The sequence below is a fragment of the Nomascus leucogenys genome, chromosome 7b (genome assembly GCF_006542625.1).
Source record: "Nomascus leucogenys isolate Asia chromosome 7b, Asia_NLE_v1, whole genome shotgun sequence".
Lineage (NCBI taxonomy): Eukaryota > Metazoa > Chordata > Mammalia > Primates > Hylobatidae > Nomascus > Nomascus leucogenys.
This window is the reverse complement of record NC_044387.1, coordinates 51,012,944-51,040,214: the sequence shown is the minus strand read 5'-3', so window position 1 is coordinate 51,040,214 and position 27,271 is coordinate 51,012,944. Positions and strand designations below refer to the sequence as shown.

General features: G+C 46.1%; 1 protein-coding gene across 3 annotated transcripts in view; it reads right to left on the bottom strand.

Annotated features, from left to right (window-relative positions):
• CABIN1 (calcineurin binding protein 1) overlaps nucleotides 1–27,271 on the bottom strand; it is a 160,912-nt gene that overhangs the window by 116,830 nt on the left and 16,811 nt on the right. For all 3 annotated transcript variants that reach the window (XM_030815976.1, XM_030815975.1, XM_030815977.1), the window contains exons 2-10: nucleotides 23,898–23,975; nucleotides 23,251–23,343; nucleotides 20,971–21,084; nucleotides 18,165–18,299; nucleotides 16,077–16,257; nucleotides 9,965–10,094; nucleotides 8,205–8,354; nucleotides 4,049–4,335; nucleotides 2,845–3,013 (exon numbers count right to left, since the gene is read on the bottom strand). In XM_030815976.1, coding sequence (XP_030671836.1) covers nucleotides 2,845–3,013; nucleotides 4,049–4,335; nucleotides 8,205–8,354; nucleotides 9,965–10,094; nucleotides 16,077–16,257; nucleotides 18,165–18,299; nucleotides 20,971–21,084; nucleotides 23,251–23,343; nucleotides 23,898–23,900 — 1,262 coding nt within the window. In that variant the 5' untranslated portion in view covers nucleotides 23,901–23,975. The remainder of the gene's footprint in view (nucleotides 1–2,844; nucleotides 3,014–4,048; nucleotides 4,336–8,204; nucleotides 8,355–9,964; nucleotides 10,095–16,076; nucleotides 16,258–18,164; nucleotides 18,300–20,970; nucleotides 21,085–23,250; nucleotides 23,344–23,897; nucleotides 23,976–27,271) is intronic.

The window sequence follows — 27,271 nt, the reverse complement described above, 5'->3', positions numbered from 1 at the left end:
GTCACAACACACCTTCTGACACAAGCATCTGAACTCTTCCTGTTAGAGAAACTAAATCTGAGTCAGGAAGAAGGCAGCTAAAATAAGTGGGTGGTGGGGTCCAGAACCCAGGCCTCCAGGAGGCTCTGCCTCTCTCCAGGGCCTCACGAGCCAGCATTTGGTCTGTATCCTGTCTTGGTCATTCATCTCATCAACAGATGATTACCGAGCACCAGCTATGTGCCAGGCACTGTGCTAGGCACCAAATACAGCAGCCCTAAATGTGGCAGATCCTGCCTGCAGTAAGCTTACCCTCTAGAGAGACACAGCCAATAAGCAGGTACACAAACTAACCCAAATAAGGACCACCTCGCAACAGAGTGCTTGAGACTATGGGTCAAAAGGGCCCTGCTTTAGAGAGCAGGGTCAGAGAAAGCCTTTGAGAGGGGATAATGTTCATGCTGACACTGGAGGAGGAGAAGGGCTTGCAATACAAAGATGCAGGACAAGAACAGGTACAAAGGCACAGGCCGGAAGAGCACCTGGTATGTTCTAGGACCTCATGGGAGCCCAACAAGTAAGGTGGAAAGCGGATAGATAGGTGGGAGTTTGGGGGATACATCAAGCCCATCTGAACTTGGTCCTTCCATGGCTCCTCACAAAGCCGTGGGTGGGCCCAGTCTCGGGACTGGGGATGCCTCTCCTGGCAGGCACTCCTCCCAAGGACCCATTTCAGCCAACCTTGTGGTGCTCCCTCAACCCAGAACCCCTGCAGCATAAACACTCAGGGCACTTGTGAATGTCTTCATTCACGTATTGCACACACTCCCAGGGCGACTCCATCAGGCGAACTACCATGTTGCTCTTGCCTTGACCATTCAAAGAAGCAGAAACTAAGTTAAGTGTGGTTGCTCAAGCCTGTAATCTCAACATTTTGGGAGGTGGAGGCAGAAGGATGGCCTGGGGCCAGGAGTTCAAGATCAGCCTGGGCAATATAGCAAGACCTCATCTCTACAAAAAACAAGAAATAAAATTAGCTGGGCATAGTGGTGTGCACCTGTAGTCCTAGGTATTCAGGAGGATTCCTTGAGCCCAGGAGTTCAAGGCCACAGTGAGCTATGATTGTGCCACTGTACTCCAGCCTAGGCGACAGGGCAAGATCCCATCTCTAACAAAAATAAACAACAAAGGAGCAGACACTAAACCACAAAGGAAACCAACAACTAAAATAAAGATAAAAAAGAAAGTCGAAACCATTCCAGGTAAATGGGACTAGGGAACAAGACCTTGGAGTAAAAAACAGGGCTAAGGGGAATATAGGGTCACTCAAATCTCTTGGCACCATCAACCAAAGAACAATCCTGCAGCTCTTCCAAAGGGAAACTTTCTTCTGGTATTACCCCTTAAGAAAAATTCATCAGAAGGCACTGCAGCCCCACTTTGGTTCTGCGTCAAGTACTGAGAACAATCATTATTTCTAAGCATTTCACCTTCACCTCAGAAAGACAACAAATTAAGAAAATTAGGAATCTTGCTGTAAAATAAATTTATAATCCACCTAAAGCTTCTGGCTTCTCCTTCACCACTTTGATGTTGTTACCACTGAAATAAACTGTCATGGGAAAGGACTACAGATAGTTTAACTCCTGTTTAAAGATGGCACATTGAACACACATGGTTAGCTCCCAAACTCCATTCCAGTAACAACGAAGGAGTAAAAAAGTATAAACTCACAAAGACAGAAGATAGGCGAGGATGCCCCAGCAGACAAAAAATGTACCAGCCAACTGTTAGAAGGCAGATGGTCCAGTGCAAATGAAGAATGGTGTCTGCCGAGAGAGGCCTCTCCACTCAGCTAAGGGAGGAGGAAGGGGAGTATTAAGAAACCAACCCACTGGCACCATAAACTCCAGGAAGGCTCAGAAATTGAGGACCCTAAAGCCTCTGAACGAGGTGAGCGGGCAAGGACAAAAAGCAGAAGGACTGGCCGGGCGCCGTGGCTCACGCCTATAATCCCAGCACTTTGGGAGGTCGAGGTGGGCAGATCACGAGGTCAGGAGATCGAGACCATCCTGGCTAACACGGTGAAACCCCGTCTCTACTAAAAATACAAAAAATTAGCCAGGCGTGGTGGCAAACACCTGTAGTCCCAGCTACGCGGGAGGCTGAGGCAGGAGAATGGCATGAACCCGGGAGGCGGAGCTTGCAGTAAGCCCAGATAGCGCCACTGTACTCCAGCCTGGGCAAAAGAGTAAGACTCTGTCTCAAACAAACAAAAAAAAGGCAGAAGGACTGGTGAAAACCTAAGTAAGAAGCACTGGAGACCAAGTCCCTCCCAGCTCTGGGGAGTCTGGTACCTGCCTGTCCCCTAGGCTACTGAGAAGCACTAAGAATGAGTGAAATCCAGGAATACTTCACAAGCTCCTCCTCTACCTTCACAGAATGCAAGGGAATCCTGCTAAGCCTGGAGCAAATCAAGTAGACACAGACTCTCTGAAAGCAGGAGGGAAGCTCCCTTCCATGGGGTTTTCAGGGCATCTGCATCCAAGACACAGCACCCCTCTGCCTCCCAGCAACAAATAGATGTCTTGTAAATACACAGGGACATGAGTATGTTGCTTCTAGCTCTCAAAAGATGAACAAGTCACAGCTCCTGCCTTCAGGAATTTCAGAGGTGGGGAGAGGCGAGAAAAATCCAAGATCCTACTCCAGTGAGACTTGTGCTTCAGACATCTGCACAGATGTTATGGGAACACAAAGGAGGAGACCAGAGAAGAGGGTGGCAATGGAATGAGAAATGTTATTGATGGTGTATGCTGGAGGTTTGTGAGTTTGTTTCTGACAATCAGAAAAAATACACAGTACCTGGACGGCAAGAACTTCATCAGAAGCTCCTGGAAGTCTACTTTCTCTTCTTTTTTGCACTTGGTGTTTCGGACACGGGCAGACCGCCGCTTTGCTGTTTCTCCACTCTCTTCTGAAATCTTCTTCCGTTTTACCCCTTTCTTGGATTTATCTCCCCCAGAAATATCACCTTCACAAAGAATGCAAATTAAAATCTTACACGGTGGCAGGGGTGAAAAAAATGCACCATACAGACACATCGATCTCCCTCTTTTATAAATCTACTAGCATTAAACTCTTTGACATTCCAAAAACGTTCCATCTCTTCTTCAACAACAAAGAATCCTGAGTAAAATTAATTTGAAACCCCTTAACTCTCACACCTTTCTTGACTTCACAGGACCCACAAGCCAGATTTCAAGATTACTTTCCACAGCTACAAAGCAAGCAACACCCTTACCCTCCCATCCCCTCACTGGTCGGCTGAACTTCGGGGTCTCACTCTGTTACCCAGAATGGAGAGAGTGAGTGGCTATGACCCTACCCAGTACCCTCTGAGCACTCAGCAATATGACAAAAGCAAAAGAACAGTGTGAACTATATGGACAACAGAAGAATGTCATGTATGATTAAGTAAAAAAGAGACAACCATGTACATGTTTATTCAGAAACTTCGATATCTGCCAGATTTTCTTTTTTTCAGTGACACAGAAATCAAGAAAAGGCTCGGGAGCCTTTGTCAAAAATTTTTGACAACTCTAACAATAATAAAAATCAATAAAACATATGGTGGTTGGTGACTTTGCTGACTTTGTTTTCTAAGATCAAAGAACTCAGGATATATACAGTCAGCAAGAGAGCAGGACCAGCAGAGGGGACCTCTGCCAGCTTCCACATTACAAGTGGTTAAGAGCGACCTTCATGCCAGAATGTGGCTGCCAGGCACTAAATGGTCCTGGGGGAACTGTCAAGGAGCAGGAGCTGCATCCCTGATTCCCCGTCCCCCTAGCTGCAGGGGCTTCAGAGCTGAAATGGCCCTGATGGGCAGTGGCACTGTGAGCAGGCTGAGAGGCTCCTCTAGGGCTGGGGGCTTCCACTTCCACTTGAGTCATGAGCGTCAGCATGACCCTTCTCTCTAGGGAGTCAGGGCTCCCCAACAGTCTCATTCCTGCTGAGATCAGTAAACGGGGTCTCCCCAGAAGCCAAATTCAGGGGGCCTGCTTACCCACAGGAGTGCCTGTCTCCAACAGACCAGGACTGTGCAGTGGGAAGCTGGTTGTAGCCACAGAGGTGTAGGAGACCACAGGCTCGGCAACAGCCACAGCTGGGTTGGCGCTGACAGTGCTTGGCTGGATCACGTTAACTGGCGTCACCACCATGGAGGACTCAAAAGGCTGGCTGGGGTCCTGGTAGTCCGACAAATCAATCCTCTTGCCAAGGCTGGGACGTGGGGGCTCGCAGGTGGTGAGATGATTGTACATGGCCAGCAAGCTCTCTCCGAGGCACTTCCAGCTAAAGGGAGAGGGCCACAACACCTGATCACCACCCTGTCAGAGGAATACTCCAAGCATAGGGGAAAACGGCCTGCCTGCACAGAGGCAGCAGAGCTGCTCCTGAAGTTGCCACGTCCATGGGGGTGGGGGAGGTGATCAAGGTTTCATCACTGTCATAACTGATGAAATCTTGAGTCTAACACAGCTGAACTGAAGGTGCAGCAGCCAAAGCTGGACCAGGGACCTGGCATCCACCTGCCCCTCACTGCAGCAGAAGCCCCATAAGCATGTTGGCCTGAGGCACTTTCAGACTTAACTAGGCATGTATGAAATCCATTGACTCACTTCAAAAACTCCTCCTCAGGAAGGTCAAGTCTTTAAAACACTTGTGGAACTCCTCTGCTGCCACGAATCTGTTTTATGCAGAGAGCCTGTGGGGGACATGGTCTATAAAAACTTGGACCATGGGCAGGGCCTATTGGGAGCAGCACCTCAGTGGATTACCAAATGGGCTGGAGCCTGCTGGATGGCAACAGGAGACTGTTGTGTGTTTTGTTGTGGTATGGTGTGGTGTGTTATATTGTGTGCTGTCTATTGTTTTGTATTTCACATTCTGTGTTGTATGTTCTGTGTTGGGTTCAAGGTTGTGTGTTGCCTACTATGCTGCGTGGCATGCTACAATGTTATCCATTTATCTATCCCTTAATTGCTTCTAATGCCTCAGACTAAAGACCAACTGCTCAGCCTTGCCTCATGGTGCTGCACAGCCTCCTCTCACACCACCCACTGCACTCCTGCTACATTAGCTCTCTTTCAGTTCCTTAAACAAAATCACACTCTCACATCCACTGGGCCTTTGGGCTGGCTTCCTTCTGCCTAGATGCAACGTCCCCTCCCACAGCATAGCCCTCTGCCTAGCCAATGCCTGTGCCTCAGTCAGACCCCAACTCCACCACCCAGCCTTCCCTAACCCCTAGAGCAGCAGGAACCTTGTTCAGAGGCCTTCCAACACTGCGCTTCTCTCCTCACAGCCCCCATCAGCTTGAGGCATGTGCTGCTTTCTCTGGGTGACTGACTACCCCGAGTATCACTTGTAGCAAGGGATCAGGCCCTGCCACTCTGCGCCCCTAGCACAGAGCACAGTCCTCTGCACAGAGCCAGCATCCAGGAAGTGTTGAGAAAGGAATAAAAGAACAGTGCTTCCGGCTGGGCATGGTGACTCATGCCTGTATTCCCAACGCTTTGAGGCCGAGGCGGGTAGATCACCTAAGGTCAGGAGTTCGAGACCTGCCTGACCAACATGGTGAAACCCTGTTTCTACTAGAAATACCAAAAATTAGCCGGGCGTGGTGGCGCATGTCTGTAATTCTGATTACTTGGGAGGCTGAGGCAGGAGAATCGCTTGAACCTGTGAGGTGGAGGTTGCAGTGAGCCAAGATCACACCACTGCACTCCAGCCTGGGCAACAGAGCAAGACCCTGTCTCAAGAAAAGAAGGACAGTGCTCGCCGGGTGTGGTGGCTCACGCCTGTAATCCCAGCACTTTGGGAGGCCGAGGCGGGCAGATCACAAGGTCAGGAGATCGAGACCATCCTGGCTAAAACGGTGAAACCCCATCTCTACTAAAAATATAAAAAATTAGCCAGGCGTGGTGGGGAGCACCTGTAGTCCCAGCTACTCGGGAGTCTGAGGCAGGAGACTGGTGTGAACCTGGGAGGCAGAGCTTGCAGTGAGCCGAGATCGTGCCACTGCACTTCAGCCTGGGCGACAGAGCGAGACTCTTGTCTCAAAAAAAAAAAAAGAAAAGAAAAAAAAGGACAGTGCTTCAAAATCCGGAATCTAAACAATGGAGGCTCCCAGGGCTAGAAGGAATTTCTTCTATCTTTTTCCTGCCTTCAATTAGTGTTACATTTAGACAGGAAGAATTTGCTTACTGGCTGGATTGTGTCAAATGCCTTAAATACACCATTTCCCTTACTCGTGCCTTGCTCTTGCTCATGCCTACTAGGCACTGAGGAAACCAGGGGTGGTAAACTGTGCCCTGCAGCACATTTTATTTTTTAATTTTTTTTTTTTGAGATGGGGGTCTTGCTCTGTCACCCAGGCTGGAGTGTAGTGGTGCCATCACAGATCACTGCAGCCTTGACTTCCCAGGCTCAAGCAGTCCTCCCCTTCAGCCTCCCAAGTAGCTGGAACTACAGGTGTGTGCCACCATATCTGGCTAATTTTGTTTATTTTTTGTAGATATGAGGTCTCACTATGTTGCCCAGGCTGGTCTTGAACTCTTGACTCAAGTGATCCTCCTGCCTGAGCCTCCCAAAGTACTGGGATTACAGGCGTAAGCCACCATGCCCAGCTGGTTTTCACGTTTTTAAAGCATTGTTTAAAAAAACAGAAAAAGAGGAAAAGAATATACAACATAAATTGTACATGGCCCACAAAGGCTAGTATGTTTACTATCTGGCTCTTTAAAGGAAAAGTTTTGCTGACCCCTGGAATAGATGGAGATTACTATAAAAGCATCATGTCCTCTGTTACCAGAGAGGGAATATACACTCTTCCTTTAATGACCAAATTCCACATTTAACTACTGAGCCTAACTCCCTCCTGCTTCTACTTCTCCCTCCTGCTTCTACTTAGCCCTCCCCCTACACCGTGGAGGGTGACCACGGTGCCAGTTCCCAGCCCTCTGTTCTCCAGTCACATCACCACAATCCCTTCTAGTGTTCTCAGGCCTTTTTCTCCTTCACTGTAACAGGGAGGCACCCCAGGGCCCTTCCAAAACCCCAACCCTCTGTAGTTGGGGAGCACACACTCAGATGGGAGAAGGACTCTAATCCAGCTGACAAAATACAAGAAAGGGCACCAGACAGGAGTCCTAGAGCAGCCTGAAGAACAGCCCTTTCTTCCTGGCCATCTCGGTGCTTGGGTATGGAAATATTTCTGGGAAATTCTATATGCTGAAACTCACAGCCAGTCATAATAATACAGATCAGAGCCAGCCCTTCCTGAGTGGGTGCTATGTGCTGCCTCTGTGCTAGCCCTACACATTTTGTCATTATCAAGACAACCCTACGAGAGAGATGTTGCTCTCCCCGTTGCTAGGGAGTGGCTCCTAATGTCCCCAGAGTCATCCAATTCATAGCATTAGGAGTGCCAGGATTGGACCCAGGTCAGGTCAGTCTGATCCAGGCCAGAGCTCCCTCAGAGTAGGCAGACAGGGGTGGAGGTAGGAGGTGGGGAGTAGAAATGGAATGCTACCGCTAAGTCATGCTAAACTTAAAGATTCAATGTCAGAATTTTAAATACAGAAATTGAATTCCAGAGCTCGCTAAGGGACTAAACTACCCCAACTCCAGGGAACCACCAATACCAATTTGCCCTTCCTGGAGAGACAGAGACTCTCACATCATGGGGCTGGCAAGGACTATATTGAGGCCTATCTCGCAGGGCTCCCCACGTGGCCCTAGAGAGAAAACATGGACTTGAGAGTGGAGAAGCCCAGACCTGGGACTGTCTCTGGGCTCCCCATTTAAGTACTCTGAACATCAGTTTCCTCCTGGCAAGTGCTTGGCAAATGTTAGTTTCCATTCCCCCTCTAGATAGGGCAGGCTGAGAAGGGCCTTACAGGAATGTGGCAGGTGGCTGGGGTCAAGAACAGCAACAGCAAAAAGGGACTGAGACTGGATGTACTTGAGAGAGAGCTGACCTGCTTCTTAGTAATCAAGTAAGCATGCACCTCCAACCATTTGGCCACTGTGCACCCAGCCCCCATCCATACCACCAACCCAGGATCAAGCCTCAAGGTCTCTCCCTCCTGTGCAGGGCAGTATCCCACACCAGGGCCTACTGGCCGACCCAGCATTCCCAGAGATGCTAGACAACCTACGTGAAGAAAGGAATGGGCTGCACAAGTTTCAGGTCCGGCTCCTTCTCCCGCACAATCAGCGCTTGCCTCTTTCTTCGCAGCCCCAAGGCCTCATCTACAATCGCCTGTGTCTCAGCTGCACTCACCGAAACATCATGAATCGACATGTCACTAAAAGCATGTGAGACAGGGAGAAAGTATGATGTTACAAACTAAAACCGAGGCTGAAATTTTACACACAAAAATGCATTTAGGTTAATACCTTTTAATGTGTATTGTTTCTTCCTGTAAATAAAATAACCACTTCAGTCTGGCCTAGGTAGGGCAGTAAATAGCCTTCTTAATACCCACATACACTAGAAATGACTAATATTCTTTGTTCCTTTGACAATTCAAAACTGGGCAGAGAAAGAGTTTTCATATGTATTAACAGTATCACAATAATATCGGAAAAGCCACAGAAAAATAAAATCTTTCTCTCAATTATTATTAGAAAATCTTAAAAAAATGTTTAACTATCCTATACTGCCCATGCCAACAAAAAGTCATCGGACAAGTGAAGCTCACCAAAGTGTATCACGACCCAAAAATACAGAAAGAGCAGGGGCTTGGAAGCCCTGCGTGTCCTTCCACAGACACACTTCTGAGGCGACCCAACCTCACCTGCCCTCCTGCCCAGACTGTCCTGGTGCTTCCCAGCAGGGTTACACCTCAGAGCCACTCATGAATTTATCTGTTTCATGTGCTTCTTATCTGTCTCCCTCAAGAAGGTTAGCTCCCTCATGACAGATGTTCTCTCAGTTCCTATCTCTGCCAACAGGTAGTTCCTTCAGGAGAGGGACAGGCTCACAGGGGACAGATGCCGAGATAAATCACTACTAATCAACCCCTACAGGTGTGTTCCAGGGCCAAGGAAGACCAGAAGCCAAAAGGAGTTGGCTGGGCTGGAGGGCTGTGGGGAAGGGCAGCTAGAGCTCAGAAAGCAACAGAGAGGTGACCTGAGAAACAGATAAGTTCCTAACTGAGCAGCTCTGAGGTGTGGCCCTGCTGGCAGACATCACGACAGTCTGGGCAGGAGAGGCAGGTATTGTTGGGTCACCTCAGAAGTGTGTCTGTGGGAGGACACCTGGCAAAGGAGGGGCAATGGCGGGACAGGTGGAGAAGTGGGAAGATGGCATGAGAGTTTAGAGCGTAGTGGGAGCCAGGGTGAGAAGATAGGATGCCACACAATGTTACCACGCCTGGAAACTGCAAGGGACTTGGGGCAGTCTTAACAAAAGGAGCCTGGGAGGGAAAAGCAGGAGGTGAGGTGGGAGAACTATGGGGTCAGGCTGCAAAGAACCTCTTTGGTAATGCAACTGAGCATGGGCTATGTCCTGGAGGCAAGGCAGGGGTGGCACATGATCAGAGGCATGTTTGGGACACTGAACTTGGGCAGCACTGAGAACAAAACCCTGGGAAGGGGAAAGGCAGGAGGCAAGCTGGGCAGCAGGCTGCCCCAAGCATCCAGAAGAGAGCTAGCGAACACTGAAAGCTGGCAGGGCAGCAGGAGAGGCGGGTAGCAGGCAGCCTGAGGAGGCCTTGCCAAGATTAGGTAGAGGTGGGTGATCAACAAGGCAGTCCAAGGTCAATTCACTAGATGAGGGGCTGCAGCAGGGAATGAAGCCCCAGAGCACAGGGGCTCCATCCATGGGACCTGAGGGGAGAATGTGGTGTGCTCCTGACCTTTACCAGCCACACAGTAAGCATGCACACATGGCATGGGAAGAGGCAGGACTTACCATTTGAGGAACATTCTGAGAGAGTCCTTCCGGAGACAAGGCTGCTCCTCAAAAATCTTCTCCTTGAGGACCAGCCCTTTGCTGTACCGGCAATCCTTCTCCAAAGCTTTGCAGATGAAGTACAGACATGCTGGCGGGGAAAGAGACAGTTTATGACTTCTGAGACCACACTCAGAAGCTCTGGCCTTGCCAGTTAACATCAGGAAAATCCTGCTCCTAGAATCAAAGAAATGCCTGGTAAAAAATAATGAGATACCACTTTAATTCAGTCAGGTTAGTAATAAGACCCAGAGTAGATTGGGCACTGCAAGGTAAGCAGACCCAAAGATTCTGGCAGAGAACAGACCATAGGATCTTTTTGGAGGACCATAGGCAATTACACACAGATCCTTGATGACCTGGGAATCCCACCTCTAGAAACTACTGCAAAAATCCAACAGGGCTCACAGTGATTATCTATTGGCTAATTGGAAAACAGCCTTCAAAAAATCTGGAAATAGCCAGGCACAGGGCTCACGCCTATAATCCCAGCACTCTAGAGGCCGAGTTGGGCAGATCGCTTGAGCCCAGGAGTTAGAGACCAGCCTGGGCACCATGATGAAACCCCGTCTCTAAAAAAATTCAAAAATTAGTCAGGCATGTTGGTGTGCACCTGCAGTCTCAGCTACTCAGGAGGCTGATGTGGGAGAATCGTTTGAGCCCAGGAGGTAGAGGCTGCAGTGAGCTGTGATCATACCACCGTACTCTAGCCTGGGCAATAGAGTGAGACCCTGTTTCAAGGAAAAAAAAAAAATCTCAAAACCACTCTGTCCCACCACGGCACCTGGTTAAATAAAGTATGTCCAATTCCACACAATAAGTTGCCAAGCAGCCACTACATAGATGGTCAAGGAGTGTGCTTACTGACCAGAAAGAAGGCCAAGATACAGTACTGGGAAGAAGCAGGAGACAAAAGAGGTCACATAGTGTGACTCCACTATACACATAAAGCTTATTGAATTTTGTTTACCTGTACTTTCCAATTTTCCTCCTTTTTTTAAAAAAAAAACTATTATTAAAGTTACTGCCTACAATTCAAGACATGTACATCACTCATGTTAATGTCATAATGAGCATCCTCAAGTCATTGATCTGGAAAGCCTGTGCCAACTCCAGCTCCTCCAGGAATGGAGACAGTAACAGGTAAACACACAGAAAAAATGGGATGGCATGGATTCACAAAGCAGAACTATGATATAAATTATGAAAGCTTTCAGCACTTGTAATTGGGAACAGTCCAGGTCTCACCAGTGAACACACAGAGAAACAGAACACTGCAGCAGGATGCCAGCTCTGCCCAGGCACTGGGACCACTATCATGCCCTGCCCAGCTTCTCAGTTTGGTGCAGGTAGACTGCAAGTCACTCCTATCAAGAATAACTAGAAAATGAAGCACCTAGGAGTGAGAAGCAACACACAGAGGAAAACCAGAGCAGAAGTAGAAATCTGCGCATAGAAGCCTTGGGAGAGGAGAAAGTGATGCGCTCCTAGTGTGCTTGGGAGGAGAGAGCAGAGACTGGCTACAATGCTCAGCAGGGCCACACGCCCCAAGGTGCACAAAGGCTGTGCAGCCGGTGAGCAAGGAGAGGTTTGTACAATCCCAGCACAGTCCAAGCTGCTCAATAGATGGTCCAAAGGTGCCTGCATCAGACAAATAAGGGACATGGCTTCTCTGAGACCACATGAAACCTGAAGGGTAGCCATCAGTGACTTCCAGAGAGAAAACCCAGAAGGCACTGAGCACTTGGATGATGCTGGTTCTCAGTAGGCACATTAGCTGCAGTAAGCTAAACTTACTAGCCACCCTACAGTCCTGCAGAGGGAAGGCCTGGGAAATCTCAGAACAAGAGGCAGTCAGCAGGCCTTAACCCAGCAGCATCCCTCCCTACTCATATCAAATACATAAAATGCCACTGAGAGTCAATTTAACATGTTGCTTTAATTTTTTGTTTTAAATGACTGTCAAATCTATCAGGGCTCTCACAGGTGTATGTATCAGTTCAGTCCCTGTTATGATTAATTGTATGTGTCTATTTGACTGGGCTATAGCATATCCAGACTTTGGCCAAATATTATTTTGGGTGTGTCTGTGAGGGTGTCTTTGCTGAGATTAACATTTAAATCAGTAGACTGAGTAAAGCAGATTGCCCTCCCTAATGTGGAAGGGCCTCATCCAATCAGTTGAAGGCCTGAACAGAACAAAAAGGCTGACCTTCCCCCACGTAAGAGAATTTTTCTGCCTGACTGCCTTTGAACTGGGACATTGGGGGTTTTTTTTCCTACCTTCTCACTAAAACCAAAACATCAGCTCTTCCTGGGCCTGCCAGCCTACAGAGTGAAACTATACCATCAATTCTCCTGGTTCTCAGGCCTTTAGACTTGGACTAGAACTATACACCATCACTCCTGGGTCTGCAGCTTGCTGACTCACCCTGTAAATCTTGGAACTTGTCAGCTACCAATACCACATGAGCCAATTCCTTACAATAAATCTCTTTCTATATATGTACATACATCCTATTGGTTCTGTTTCTCTGGAGAACCCTAATACTCCAACCTAAATCTTCCCACAAAGACTTGAATTTACCAAGCATAACTTCTTCTACAATGAGACAGGGGTACAAAGAACTAAAGAAGTCAGTGGGGGAAGGAAAGCTGAACCCCAAAGATGATCCCAAACTGTAGGAGGAGCATCCAAGAAGAGACTCAAAGCCTCCAGAAGAAGAAACTGCTAGAGTCAAAACACAGCCTGTAGAACTATAATATTCTGCTGGTGGGAGTGAAATTGAGGGGCAACCTACAGAACGAGTGCATATGTTCACTAAAAGACATATACAAGAATGTTCATAGCAGGTTATGACTAAGAACCCAAATCTGGAAATAACCCAAATGCCCATGTACAGAATGGCTACATTGTGCAAATGCACATAATAGACCACATAAAATAACAAGACATAGTGACTGCTGTGCCCCACATGGGTGCGCTCACAGGCAGGATGACAAGCAGAAGGGGCCAGGCTGAGGAAAGCACATGCTTCCTGACTCTACCTAGAGAAAGTTCAATAACAGGCAAAGTTCATCTTTGGTGACAAAAAGGAGAAATCAAGGTTGCCTTAGGAGGTTGTAAAAAGTGGAAGGGACCCAAAGTAACCTGCCTTCTGGGGCGCTGCACATGTTCTGTATCTTGACATGTTTTCACATATACAAACTGACAGGTCTCAGGTTTATGTACCTTATTGTATGTATGTTTTGCCTCAATTAAAAAGATTTAAAAAGTGGTTATGGAGAACAAGAACTGGAGATGAGAAGGTTGAGCAAGGCCTCATCTATCTGAACACATTCTATCCCGTTCCTATTTGTCTTTTTAAAAGGAAGAGAAAAAAAGACTCTCCAGCCTCTAGGGCTGAGAGAAATAAATTCTTGTTTAAGCTACCCAATCTATCATATTTTATTATAGCAGCATGAACTAACTAAGACAGAAAGTGGTACCAACAAGTGGGCTGCTGTCGTAACAAATACCTAAAAATGTGGAAACAATTTTTTTTTTTTTTTGAGGCAGAGTCTCACTCTGTCACCCAGGCTGGAGTGCAGTGGTACGATCATGGCTCATTGTAACCTCTAACTCCTAGGTTCAGGTGATCCTTCCAAGTAGCTGGGACTACAGGTGTGCACCACCCTGCCCAGTTAATGAAAAAAAAAACAATGTATTTTTAAATGGGGTTTCACAATCTTGCCCAGGCTGTTCTTAAACTTCTGGGCTCAAGCGATCCTCCCATTTCAGCCTCCTAGAGTGTTGGGACTACAGGCATGACCTACCACATCTGGTGTTGGAAAGAGCTTTAGAACTGGGTGTAAGCTTAAAGAGTTTCGAGGTGTACACTGGAAAAAGTGAATACTGGTATGTAAGGATTGTTAAAGGTGATTCTGGGCTGGGCGCAGTGGCTCACGCCTATAAGCCCAGCACTTTGGGAGGCCGAGGCGGGCAGATCACGATGTCAGGAGATCGAGAACATCCTGGCTAACACGGTGAAACCCCGTCTCTACTAAAAATACAAAAATAAAAAATTAGCTGGGCTTGGTGGTGGGCGCCTGTAGTCCCAGCTACTTCGGAGGCTGAGGAGGGAGAATGGCATGAACCCGGGAGGTGGAGCTTACGATAAGCCGAGATTGCGCCACTGCACTCCAGCCTGGGTGACAGAGTGAGACTCCGTCTCAAAAAAAAAAAAAAGTGATTCTGATGAGGGCTCAGAAAGAAGAGAAGAGGTACAGAGACGGCTTCCATCTTACTAGAGAATAAATAATCATGTACAGAATGTTGGTACAAATACAAACATCAAGGGCATTTCTGCTGAGATCTCAAATGGAAATAAGGAACATGCTATTGGACAATGAAGAAAAGGTGATCCTTGTTATAAAGTAGCAAAGCACTTGGCTGAAGTATGTCTATGTTCTAGTGTTTGGTAGAAGGTAGAACTTGTGAGCAATAAAATTGGCTATTTTGCTGAGACTTCTAAGTAAAGTATTAAAGACATAGCCCAGTTCCTCCTGACTGCTTATAGTGAAATGCTAAAATAGAGAAAATAAGAAGGCACTGTTAAGCAAAAAGGAACCAGAACTTAAAGATTTAGAAAATTCTGTCTATCTATATTGCAAAAAGTGAGAAAGCTTGTTCTGAGAACACTATGAGTGTGACTGACCAACAATTTCCTTATATGATCAATGTGGGCATGAACCACAGATTTAATCAGGTATCTCAGAAGCCAGAAAGGTGGGATTATACTGGCAAAAACACTGCTAATGGGGACTAACAGGAACAGAAAGAATGAAAGAAAGTCAAGAATATATGTTATCTTTCAAGGAAAGGGAAGAAGAACCTCAAAGATGATTCAAAGATCATCTGAGCCACCACTTCCATCACAGACCAAGAGGCTAAGGCTAGTTCCTTAAAGGGTGGGGCCACTTCTCCAGTTTGCATAGGCCAGGATGTCTCAACCTAGCATCTTAGGGGTAGAGCCCTTGCCAAGCCAAAAGGGTGGGGCTTGTCCCTCCACCCACGTGCCATGAGGGTGATGTTGCCACCTCCGCGGGCATCAAGGGCGCAGCATCAGGTCAAAGAGAATTATTCCTGAGCCTCAGGACCTCAAATTTGCCTTGCTAAGTTTGCTAAGTTTTGGGACCCATCACCCTTTCCTGCTTTCCTATTTCTCCCTGTTGGAATGGAAATGTTTATCCTATTATCTGTCCCACCATTATATTTTGAAAGCACATTAATTTATCTGTATTCACAAGTTTACAACTGGAGAGGAATTTTGTCTCAGGACGAATTGTACCTCAAGTCTTACCCACGTCTGATTTAGATAATATTTATTTTTGTTTTGTTTTGTTTCTGAGACAGGGTCTCACTGTGTCACCCAGACAGGAATGCGGTTGCACAACCTCGACTCACTGCAGCCTCAGCCTCCCAGACTGAAGCAATCCTCCCACCTCAGCCTCCCAAGTAGCTGGGACAACAGTCACGCACCATCAAGTCCAGTTAATTTTTGTATTTTTTGAAGAGACAGGGTTTCACCATGTTGCCCAGGCTGGTCTCAAACTCCTGGGCTCAAGTGATCTGCCTGCCTTGGCCCCCTAAAGTGCTCGGATTACAGGCGTGAGCCAACATACCCAGCCAATTTCTGCTGTTTAAGCCACCCAATCTATGGTACTTTTTTTTTAATGGCAGCCCAAACAGACTAAGACACACAAAATGGGACAGTGCGGGGAGGAAATAAGATAGCCATTTCTTCTGTCAAGCAAACAAAACCTTGCAAAGCAAAAAACAAACAAACAAACAAAAAAAACCGACAGCCAAAAGTAAAATCATTCAGAAAACATACTACTTTATTACTACAAGGCATTTAAATCAAGAAAGAGATGCAGAATCAAGCAGAAATCTAAGAACATTTCCATTCTCCCTGACAGTCTGGCAAAGCCCTTCAGTGTTAACTTTGGCTTTCAGTTTATCCAAACTACCTTTCCTCTGCTGTTCCAAAAACCACTGGCACATGGAAGAAAGCATCAAAGCATGACTCACTTGTGTAATCACTGAGGGTGTACAGGACAGTGATTAGGTTATCCAAACAGGGCCAGTGGTCAGGATTGCACCGCAGCCCTTCCTCAAAAGCATGGCGAGCCAGGGGGATCCGGATGAGCCTCAGGGCCACATGTCCAATCTTATACCAGAGGTTGACATCTGTGGAGTCCAGCATCACTGCCTGGAAGCAACACAAGCAGTGGGCAAACACACACGCACACGCGCGCGCATACACACACACACATATACACAGTCAGATCTCTCCTTGAATACGCACCCTGGGGACGGGAGGAGCATGGCACTGGCACAGCCACTTGAACTTCCCAGGGAAATGGCAAAAGTGCCATGACTATCTTATAACTGACAAGCAATGCCAGCTTATCTTTCCTGGAGTCACACGTTTCCAAGCTCTAGAGTGATAATGGCATATAAAAAGTTACAGGGACCAAGTTATTTAACTTAGAATTTTTTTTTTTTAATTTTCTTTTTTGAGACTGGGTCTCACTCTACTGCCCAGGCAAGAGTGCAGTGGTGTGATCATAGCTCACTGCATTCTCAAACTTCTGGGCTCAAGCAATCCTCTCACCTCAGGTTCATGAGTAGCTCAGACTACAGAGGCACATCACCACATCTAGCTAATTTTCAATTTTTTTGTAGAGACACAGTCTTAGTATGTTGTCCAAGCTTGTCTCAAACTCCTAGCCTCAAGTGATCCTCCTGCCTCAGTCTCCCCATTTTCTTGATATATTTTGTCAATTTGAATATCTGTATTCCTTACATATTTAATAGATAAAAGGAGAAGAAACAAAAGAAAATATGGGCCAGGCATGGTGGCTCATGCCTGTAATCCCACTTTGGGAGGCTGAGGTGGGCAGAATGCTTGAGTCCAAGAGTTCGAGAGCAGCCTGGGTAACATGGCGAAACTCCATCTCTACTAAAAATACAAAAAATTAGCTGGGTGTGGTGGTGGTGCATGCCTATAGTCCCAGCTACTTGGGGGCATGAGGTCAGAGGATCGTTTGAGCCTGGGAGGTCGAGGCTGCAGTGAGCCCTGATTGTGCCACTGCACTCCAGCATGGGCAATAGACTGAGACCCTGTCTTTAAAAAAATTTGAAAAAATGGGATTCAAGAAAACTCATGTACTTTGAAGACAAACCTTGGTTCACATCCCTGCTCCAACACTGATTAGCAGAATGATCCTGAGCCTCCATTTCCTCATCACTAAAGTGAGGATAAAGACTCCTTCCTTGCAAGATGGCATGAGGATTAGTGTATGCATAGGAAGCAAACAGTGCAGTGTCTGGTGCTTTAGAGGTGCCCACAGACAGACTGATAGTAACATGAAATAACAGCAATACTATTATGACTGGAAGTATTAATATATTGAATACTCAGTTTCAGACTTTGTTTTTTTTTTTTTTTTTGAGATGGAGTCTCGCTCTGTCACCCAGGCTGGGGTGCAGTGGCGCAATCTCGGCTCACTGCAAGCTCTGCCTCCCGGGTTCACACCATTCTCCTGCCTCAGCCTCTCCAAGTAGCTGGGACTACAGGCGCCCGCCACCACGCCCGGCTAATTTTTTTTTTTGTATTTTTAGTAGAGACGGGGTTTCACCATGGTCTCGATCTCCTGACCTCGTGATCCGCCCGCCTCGGCCTCCCAAAGTGCTGGGATTACAAGCGTGAGCCACCGCGCCCGGCCCAGACTTTGTTTTTGATACTATTATGCATACCAACTCACTTAACTTTCACAACTATGCTCTTTTTTATTATTACCACTATATTGGTGTAGACCTAGAGATACCAAGAGACTGAATAACTCACTCATGGCCATACGTGCACTGAGCAGCAAAGGAAGAATTCACATGCAGGCGTCTGCATCCAAGCATGTGCTCTGCCCCAGCCCCTGCTCTCCAGGCTTGGTCAGTACTAATTGTTATCACCTATGGACCTACCCTAGAGCCTTGGGTACTATAGCTTGGTGATCCACCACTACAAACTCTTCTTTTTGGCCCACAAGACCCCAACCTCATCCCTTCCACCAAGAGCTTTCAAAACACCAAGGGAACTAAGCACTGCCAAAACCATACCTCTAAGTAGAACTCCATGGCTGTCTCCAGATCCTCCCGCTGGGCTGCCAGCTGGGCCAAGTTCTTATAAGTGGAATATTTCAGTATCAGCCCAGGGTGTTTCAACCCCTCTTTCTCATCACCGGATGAAACTGCCTGTGAACAAAACAGAACAGAAGTGACAACTAGACCTTGAAGCCTCAGCAAGCAGCCAGCAGGATACCTGGCTTCCAGGCTGATCTCTGCTGCAGGCCCTTGAGCCAGTCTAGTGTTGTCCACCACTGGAAAATGAAGGCACTGCACCATGTGTTCTTATAAGACCACTCCTACTCCAAGCGCACAGAGAAGAACAGACCACCCTGAGGTATTAATAGTTTGCAGAGAGTCTGGGCATCCATAGAGACAGAGAGAAGCTTCCCCACCACTACTGCCATGCCTGAGGGTTCAAGCCTAGAGAACAGCATTTACAGCATAGGTAGACCCAGCCAGCAGCTCCAGGTATCAGATAAAAGACAAAGTATGAGCAGGCTGCCTGGGGGCAGAAGGCCTAGAGCTTCACCCCAGGCACTCCAGGATTAGGAATCAAGAGGCTGAGCTCCCAACTCTATAACTCATCACATGAGCATAGACAATTGTTAATTTAACTAAAACATTAGTGTCTGATCTCTGTAATTAAGAAAAATAATTCCTAACCTAAATAGCAAAAGTTAAAGTGAGCTGAAAGACCATCAGAATTGCAAATATGCTTAATATGAAAAGTTATTTCATTACAGCTTTAATGACCTTATATTCTAAGAAACTGCTGATTAGAAAACTATTGCTCCAACCACAGGACAAAGACTAAAACATTTTCTAACAGAAAAGCTCACGGGCACCAAGAAGCTCTTTCCTGGGACAGGTGGCTTCCACACATTGCTCTTCGCGTTCTGAACAGGTAAGACCCGAAGACATGCCACCCTCAGGAAGCATCCCTTGACTAATCCAAGAATCTACCTATCTTGGAGGTCTTAAGGAACTTCTTTAAGACTGAGAAGCTCAAATGAAGCCCCATTCAGTTATCTTCTACCGTCATCTGACTTATCATTCAAAAAGGCCCCCAAGAACCAGCTGACCAGGGCTGGATCCCAGCTACCTCTGTCCCTCCAGGTACAGAACTCTTCAAAGAATAGTGGGAACAAATTTACAGAGACTAAGTGAGTCTGCTTCGGACTAAACAATCAGCAATACACATGGACATGCACATAACAGTGGATGCTCTTAACTAACCTCCACCTAACAGACTACCTACGTTCAGCACCACTCTCCATCCATCCTGAAAGGCTTGCCCCAGCAAGTCCCTCCAGGACACCCACCAGTCAGTGAATGCTTCTTAGGAGTCAGCTGGGGTCCAGGACCTATCTATGCCAATCTTCTGCAAAACTGTAATTATGTAATTAACATTAAGTATGCCAATGCAATATGAGTGTAAAAAGAAACTGTTCTATATATTTTCTGTACTTCTCCGTTGCTTACAATGAGCATGTTTTACTATTATAAGAAAGGAGGTGCTAAAACAACCTTGTGAGGCTGAAAGTGATATACTATGCACAGAAAGATGCACACACCTACAACTAAAAGGCTGACACATGACCGTGCCCTTAGGTAAAAGGTTCCTGCCTAGCAGCTGTTGGATGCTGGGCCCACCTGGCATTCCACCATGGCCTGAGAGGGAAGACCAACATGCCCACCAACTGGTCCATAACCAAAGCTCAGTAAATATAGAATAAACTAATTTTCCCTCTCTGGGTCCTCACCCACTTCCTACTAACAGGAGAGGAGGAGGTCACAAGTCCCATACCACTAATTCCAAGGCACTGTAACCAGTAACCAAAGAATCTTGACAAGCTATATAATTAGGAATACAAAGAAAAACCTTGAGTGAGAGAAGGAACAGATGCTTTCTTCTGACAATTAAAACTCAGTATTCTATCTCATTGGCAGCAAAAACCATCAAGGTTTTTGCTTGAGTCATAAGTGTCTGCATGCCTAGCACTGTAGGAGACTCTGCTCAACTGAAGGACTGTGCAGTCCAGTAAACACCCATGGAGCTTATCTGCTTCCTTAATGCACATCATCTGCATGTTTGGGTGAAAACAAACGCCTTTCCTCCTAACGAAATATACACCTTCCTAAATCAATTTCAGGTTGGGACCAATTCCCAAACCTCCAGTCGACATCTCCAGTCAACTCGAGGATTAACTCACTCACCACTACCACAGTCCCCATGCTGAGACCAGGTCTTGCTCTGCCTGCCCCTCTCTACTGTAACCAGTGTCCCCAATCCTTCTGACTATATTCAAAACTCCATGGCATGTCTATACAGACTTCCCAAGCTCATGGTCTTTTGCTCAAATGGCATTTGTTAAAATGTGCTTCCAGTAGGATCATTAGATATCAGCAAACCATGGACTCCAATCCTGGTTCGAATGCTTCACTTACTTGGATGGCTTTGAGCCATCAAGACCTCATTAAGCCTCAGTTTCCACATTTGTAAAACGCAGCTACTGGGCAGGGTGGTTGTGAAGATTAAGTAATAACGATAGCTGGCCTTTAACAAGCACTTACACCAGGAATCATTCTACATGCTTCACTGGATTTACTCAACCCTCATAAAAACTCAATGAGGCAGATACCCTAGAGGTGGGGAAATACAGGCAGAGAGGTGAAATAATGTTTTCAAGGTTCCACAGCCAAGAAATGGGAGAGCAGAGGTAAGGCCCAGAGTACCCAGCCCCACAGCCCATGCACTAACCACCACGGCACACTGCCTGGCCTGCTGATGCCTCACCTCCCGCAGCAGGCGCGCCTCCAAGAGCTCATGGTAGGCTTTGGCAGACTCCTCAAACCGGTCATGTTTCTGCAGATCAAGGGCCTTGTGGTACAATGCAAAAGCCTCTGCTTCCTGCAAATCAAGACAAGAGATGTTTTCATACAGCATAAAGATCTGTCTTTTTTAAGCCAAAAATGTGTGTAAGGCGGGGCTACAGTCAGAGGAACCAACCATGTGATTAGATGGCTGGAACTTTCAGCTCCCCCACCTCCCAACTTCCAGGAAGGGAAGAGAGGCTGGAGATTGAGCTGATCACCAATGATTTAATCAATCATGCCTATGTGATGGAATCTCTGTTTAAAAACCCTAAAGGGCAGGGTTCAGAAAGCTGCTAAGTTGGTGAACAACATCAAGGTGTTGGGAGGGTGCCGCACCTGGAGAGGGCACGGAGGCTCTGTGAATCCACCCCATACCTTGCCCTAAATATCTCCTCCACTTGGCTGTTCCTGAGTTGTATCCTTCATAATAAATTGGTAAATGTAGGTAAAGTGTTTTCCTAAGTCCTGTGAGTCATTCTACCAAATTATCAAACCTAAAAGGGGTAGGGGGTGAGAATCCCTGATTTTATAGACCGGCTGGACAGAAGTGTAGGTATCCTGGCACTCAACGCTTGCAACTGGCATCTGAAGTGAGGGCAGTTTTGTGGGATGAGCTGTTAGTGCTGTGGAGTCTGACACTAACTCTGTGTAGCTAGCGTCAGAATTGAATTGTAGGACACCCAGTTGGTATATGGAGAGTTGGAGGATTGGTTGGTATGGGGGAAAAATATCCCAAACATATGATATCAGAAGGGTTGTGAGTAAAAAGTTCAGTGTGAACTTTTTCATTGCAGGCCAGGCACAGTGGCTCACATCTGTAATCCCAGCACTTTAGGAAACCAAGGTGTGAACCAAGGAGTTCATGGCCAACCTGGGCCACATAGAGAGACCCCTGTCTCTACAAAAAAATTCAAAAATCAGCTGAGCATGGTGGCCTGGTGTCTGTAGTCCTAAGCTACTCAGGAGGCTGAGACAGGAAGACTGCTTGAGCCCAGGAGTTAGAGGTCACTGTGAGTTGTGACCATGCCACTACACTCCAGCCTGGGTAATAGAGTGGGACCCTATCTCTTAAAATAAACAAACAAAAGCTGGTTTCCATTGTTTTCTTTTTCTTTCTTTTTTTTTTTTTTTTTGAGATGGGGTCTTGCTCTGTCGCCCAGGCTGGAGTGCAGTGGCATGATCTCAGCTCACTGCAACCTCTGCCTCCCAGGTTCAAGCTATAGTACTGCCTTAGCCTCCCTGGTAGCTGGGACTACAGGTGTGCACCACCACGCCCAGCTAATTTTTGTACTTTGAGTAGAGACGGGGTTTCGCCATGTTGGCCAGGCTGGTCTCGAACTCCTGACTTCAAGTGATCCACTCACCTCAGCCTCCCAAAGTGCTGGGATTACAGGCATGAGCCACCGCACCCGGCCTGGTTTCCATGTTTTCTACTCACCACTCTGCCATAGCCTGATCATTGCCTGGGGAGGATGACAACCTCCTGTGGGAGGGAGGGGGCACTGGGTAGGTTGAGCCTCACTGACATGCCTTGCAGACTAGGGACAGGTGACTAGTAGACTTCTGAGACAGCTCTGGAACTGTCCTGATTTCTACCATAAAATGCAGGGGGATGGGAGGGAAGGCATATGTTTATTTCAGGGAAAACAAAGGCAGGAGTTACACTAGGATAGGACAAGGGTATAGAGATGAATGGATGGAAAAAAGACGGCTGAAATGGAAGCGATGCCAGGACTCATGGGAAAGAGGAGTGACCAACGATCTAGGGAGTTGAGGTTGGACCTGGCTCCCTCACTGACCTGGAGGGTGATCCCAGTCTAGACTGCTCCCGTCAAGAGTCTCATCACACTGTAAAGTGAGGGCAATACACTAGGGAACCTCGAAACATCATCTACCATTAATATTCTACCATTCCCTGGGTATCCCAACTCCTGAGGGCTGCACAAAGAACGGGGTGCATGGAAGTGGGCCTGGGAGCTGAGCTGGCCTTCACATACACTGATAGAATAAATATAATTTCTCCTCAATATGATCGTCTCCTAAGTAAAACAGGTTTAACAGGAGATGGAGAGCTAGCCATTTTTCAAAATAGAATTTCCCCCTAAAACCCCACTGAGGAGATGCCTAAATGCATTTAAAATGAGGTTCCATCTATAGAAATGAGAAGGTCCACCTACAGAGAAGACCTTGCATTACGTACCTGAGCCTCCTTTGTCTGCGTTTTGTGACTTTTAAAGCTTCCTTCATGATCATCCTCAATGGTGGAGCTGGCATTTAAGGCTGCAATTCGAATCTAGAAACAGGGGTTTGGTGGAAGAGACAAGTTGCTTTGAGATGTCACTCATCTCTTCAAATACCACCCACAGATGAATACGATTCTGCTCCAGCATATGATCTATTCTACCTTGAAAAGCTATGGCCTTCTCAGATGTAGGGAATGAACAAAAAAACATACTCTAAAGAAAAAAAAAAAAAAGAAGGGCGGGGGGGGTGGGTTATGCCAATCTGTGCAGAAAGTATGTCCTGGGTACTGTCCACTGCAAAAGCAACAGACACTGGGGACATCCCAGCAACAGCTCAACACAGTAGAAGACCCAGGTAATGGAACAACAGATTTCAACAAAACATGTTAACTTTATGTCTTTCCAGCAACTGTGACAAGGTCCTGCAAGCCGCTTCAACCACCAGGCAAGCAATCTCACACCCTCAAAGGTGCCAACAGCCTTCCTAGGAGGAAGGCTACTCCATAATAAGAACCTTCAGAGTCTAACAGGAAAATGCCCCTCACCCCCAGGAGTAAAGTAACAAAAGAACACTGACGTCCACAAAATAGGCATCAGTCCTTACCATATTCAGAGAGATTCAGCACTGCCACGCAGCATCACTTCTCATCACTGGCAAAGGTTGCCCCAGTCCACAACTCTCCTAGAAAGGAAATAGGATGAACTGAGACAAGGCCTATGAAGAGCCAGGAAGGTCACAGTGCCAAGGTAAACCAGCAACCAGTCCTTCCCTGAGCTCTATGCAGACAGGCCAGTGAAGAGCTGCCTTGGGACAGCAGTGTGGTCTAACACACAAGGAGCTCCTTGGTCCCTCACGATAGCATTCATCATTTCCTGGCAATGCACCAGGTGCCAGGCACACAAAAGAGAACAGTACCATGCTGTTTTGGTTACTGTAACCTTGTAGTATAGTTTGAAGTCAGGTAGCGTGATGCCTCCAGCTTTGTTCTTTTGGCTTAGGATTGACTTGGCGATGCGGGCTCTTTTTTGGTTCCATATGAACTTTAAAGTAGTTTTTTCCAATTCTGTGAAGAAAGTAATTGGTAGCTTGATGGGGATGGCATTGAATCTATAAATTACCTTGGGCAGTATGGCCATTTTCACGATATTGATTCTTCCAACCCATGAGCATGGAATGTTCTTCCATTTGTTTGTATCCTCTTTTATTTCATTGAGCAGTGGTTTGTAGTTCTCCTTGAAGAGGTCCTTCACATCCCTTGTAAGTTGGATTCCTAGGTATTTTATTCTCTTTGAAGCAATTGTGAATGGAAGTTCACTCATGATTTGGCTGTTTGTCTGTGATTGGTGTACAAGAATGCTTGTGATTTTTGTACATTGATTTTGTATCCTGAGACTTCGCTGAAGTTGCTAATCAGCTTAAGGAGATTTTGGGCTGAGACAATGGGGTTTTCTAGATATACAATCATGTCATCTGCAAACAGGGACGATTTGACTTATTCTTTTCCTAATTGAATACCCTTTATTTCCTTCTCCTGTCTGATTGCCCTGGCCAGAACTTCCAGCACTATGTTGAATAGGAGTGGTGAGAGAGGGCATCCCTGTCTTGTGCCAGTTTTCAAACTGGTACCACAACAGAGACATAGATCAATGGAACAGAACAGAGCCCTCAGAAATAATGCCACATATCTACAACTATCTGATCTTTGACAAACCTGACAAAAACAAGCAATGGGGAAAGGATTCCCTATTTAATAAATGGTGCTGGGAAAACTGGCTAGCCATATGTAGAAAGCTGAAACTGGATCCCTTCCTTACACCTTGTGCAAAAATTAATTCAAGATGGATTAAAGACTTACATGTTAGACCTAAAACCATAAAAACCCTAGAAGAAAGCCTAGGCAATACCATTCAGGACATAGGCGTGGGCAAGGACTTCATGTCTAAAACACCAAAAGCAATGGCAACAAAAGCCAAAATTGACAAGTGGGATCTAATTAAACTAAAGAGCTTCTGCACAGCAAAAGAAACTACCATCAGAGTGAACAGGCAACCTACAGAATGGGAGAAAATTTTTGCAACCTACTCATCTGACAAAGGGCTAATATCCAGAATCTACAATGAACTCCAACAAATTTACAAGAAAAAAACAAACAACCCCATCAAAAAGTGGGCGAAGGACATGAACAGACACTTCTCAAAAGAAGACATTTATGCAGCCAAAAAACACATGAAAAAATGCTCATTATCACTGGCCATCAGAGAAATGCAAATCAAAACCACAATGAGATACCATCTCACACCAGTTAGAATGGCGATCATTAAAAAGTCAGGAAACAACAGGTGCTGGAGAGGATGTGGAGAAATAGGAACACTTTTACACTGTTGGTGGGACTGTAAACTAGTTCAACCATTGTGGAAGTCAGTGTGGCGATTCCTCAGGGAACTAGAACTAGAAATACCATTTGACCCAGCCATCCCATTACTGGGTATATACCCAAAGGACTATAAATCATGCTGCTATAAAGACACATGCACACGTATGTTGTTGCGGCACTATTCACAATAGCAAAGACTTGGAACCAACCCAAATGTCCAACAACGATAGACTGGATTAAGAAAATGTGGCACATATACACCATGGAATACTATGCAGCCATAAAAAATGATGAGTTCATGTCCTTTGTAGGGACATAGATGAAACTGGAAAACATCATTCTCAGTAAACTATCGCAAGGACAAAAAACCAAACACCACATGTTCTCACTCATAGGTGGGAACTGAACAATGAGAACTCATGGATACAGGAAGGGGAACATCACACTCCGGGGACTGTTGTGGGGTGGGGGGAGGGGGGAGGGACAGCATGAGGAGATATACCTAATGCTAAATGACGAGTTAATGGGTGCAGCAAACCAACATGGCACATGGATACATATGTAACAAACCTGCACATTGTGCACATGTACCCTAAAACCTAAAGTATAGTAATAATAAGAAGAAGAAGAAGAAGAAGAAATTCCATCTCCAATCATGAGCAACCTGGCTCCTATTATCCTCAATATTCTTTTGCATAAATAAATAGGAGATTTATACATATAAAATGATTATATATAAAAATAAATTTATGGAGAAGAAAAAAAAAAAAAAGAGTGAGAACAATCCCTGCCCCCAGGGATCACTGCTAGCAGAGGTAACAAGCCTATTATTTTTTTCAAAACCTGAATGATACGAAAAGAAACACAGGCAACATCTAAAGGCAGAAAAGAACAATTCATTCAAAGGGATTAAGGCAAAGGAGTAAGTTACTGCATTAAGCCTTGAAGAATGGAATACACTGCAGTGAAAGACAGTGAAGCAAAGAGGCAGGGAGAGCGAGGTGTGATGGGAAAACTGGAAGACAAGGCCTTAGAGCAGGGATGTGAATGGAGGATGGAAAGGTAGTTGAGGGCCAAGTCACAACACAGAGGCCACGAACTTTATCTGTAGGCAACAGGGAACCAATGGGTGTTTTAGGGAGAACAAAATGTTTTGCCTATGTTTTAGAAAGATAATAGAAAAATAATTAGAGATAGGCAGACTAGTTTGAAGCAGGCAAAAGATGACAGGATTGGCAAAGATGTGGAGATTTAGAATCTCATGCATTGTTGCTGGGAATGTAAACTGGTGCAATCCTTGTGGAAAACAGTCTGCTAGTTCCTCAAAATGTTAAATAGAGCTAGCATATGACCAGGGAATTCCACTCCTATGTGTATCTACCCGAGAGAAATGCAAACATGTCCACGCCAAAACTTGTTCATGAATGTTCACAGAGGCGTTATTTCTAAAAGCTAAAAGGTGGAAATAACCTAAATGTCCATCAACTGATGAATGGATAAATAAAATGAAGTATGTCCATACAAAGGAGTATTTATTATTCAATCATAAAAAGGAATAAAGTTCTGATACATGCTACAACACGGAAGAACCTTGAAAATATTA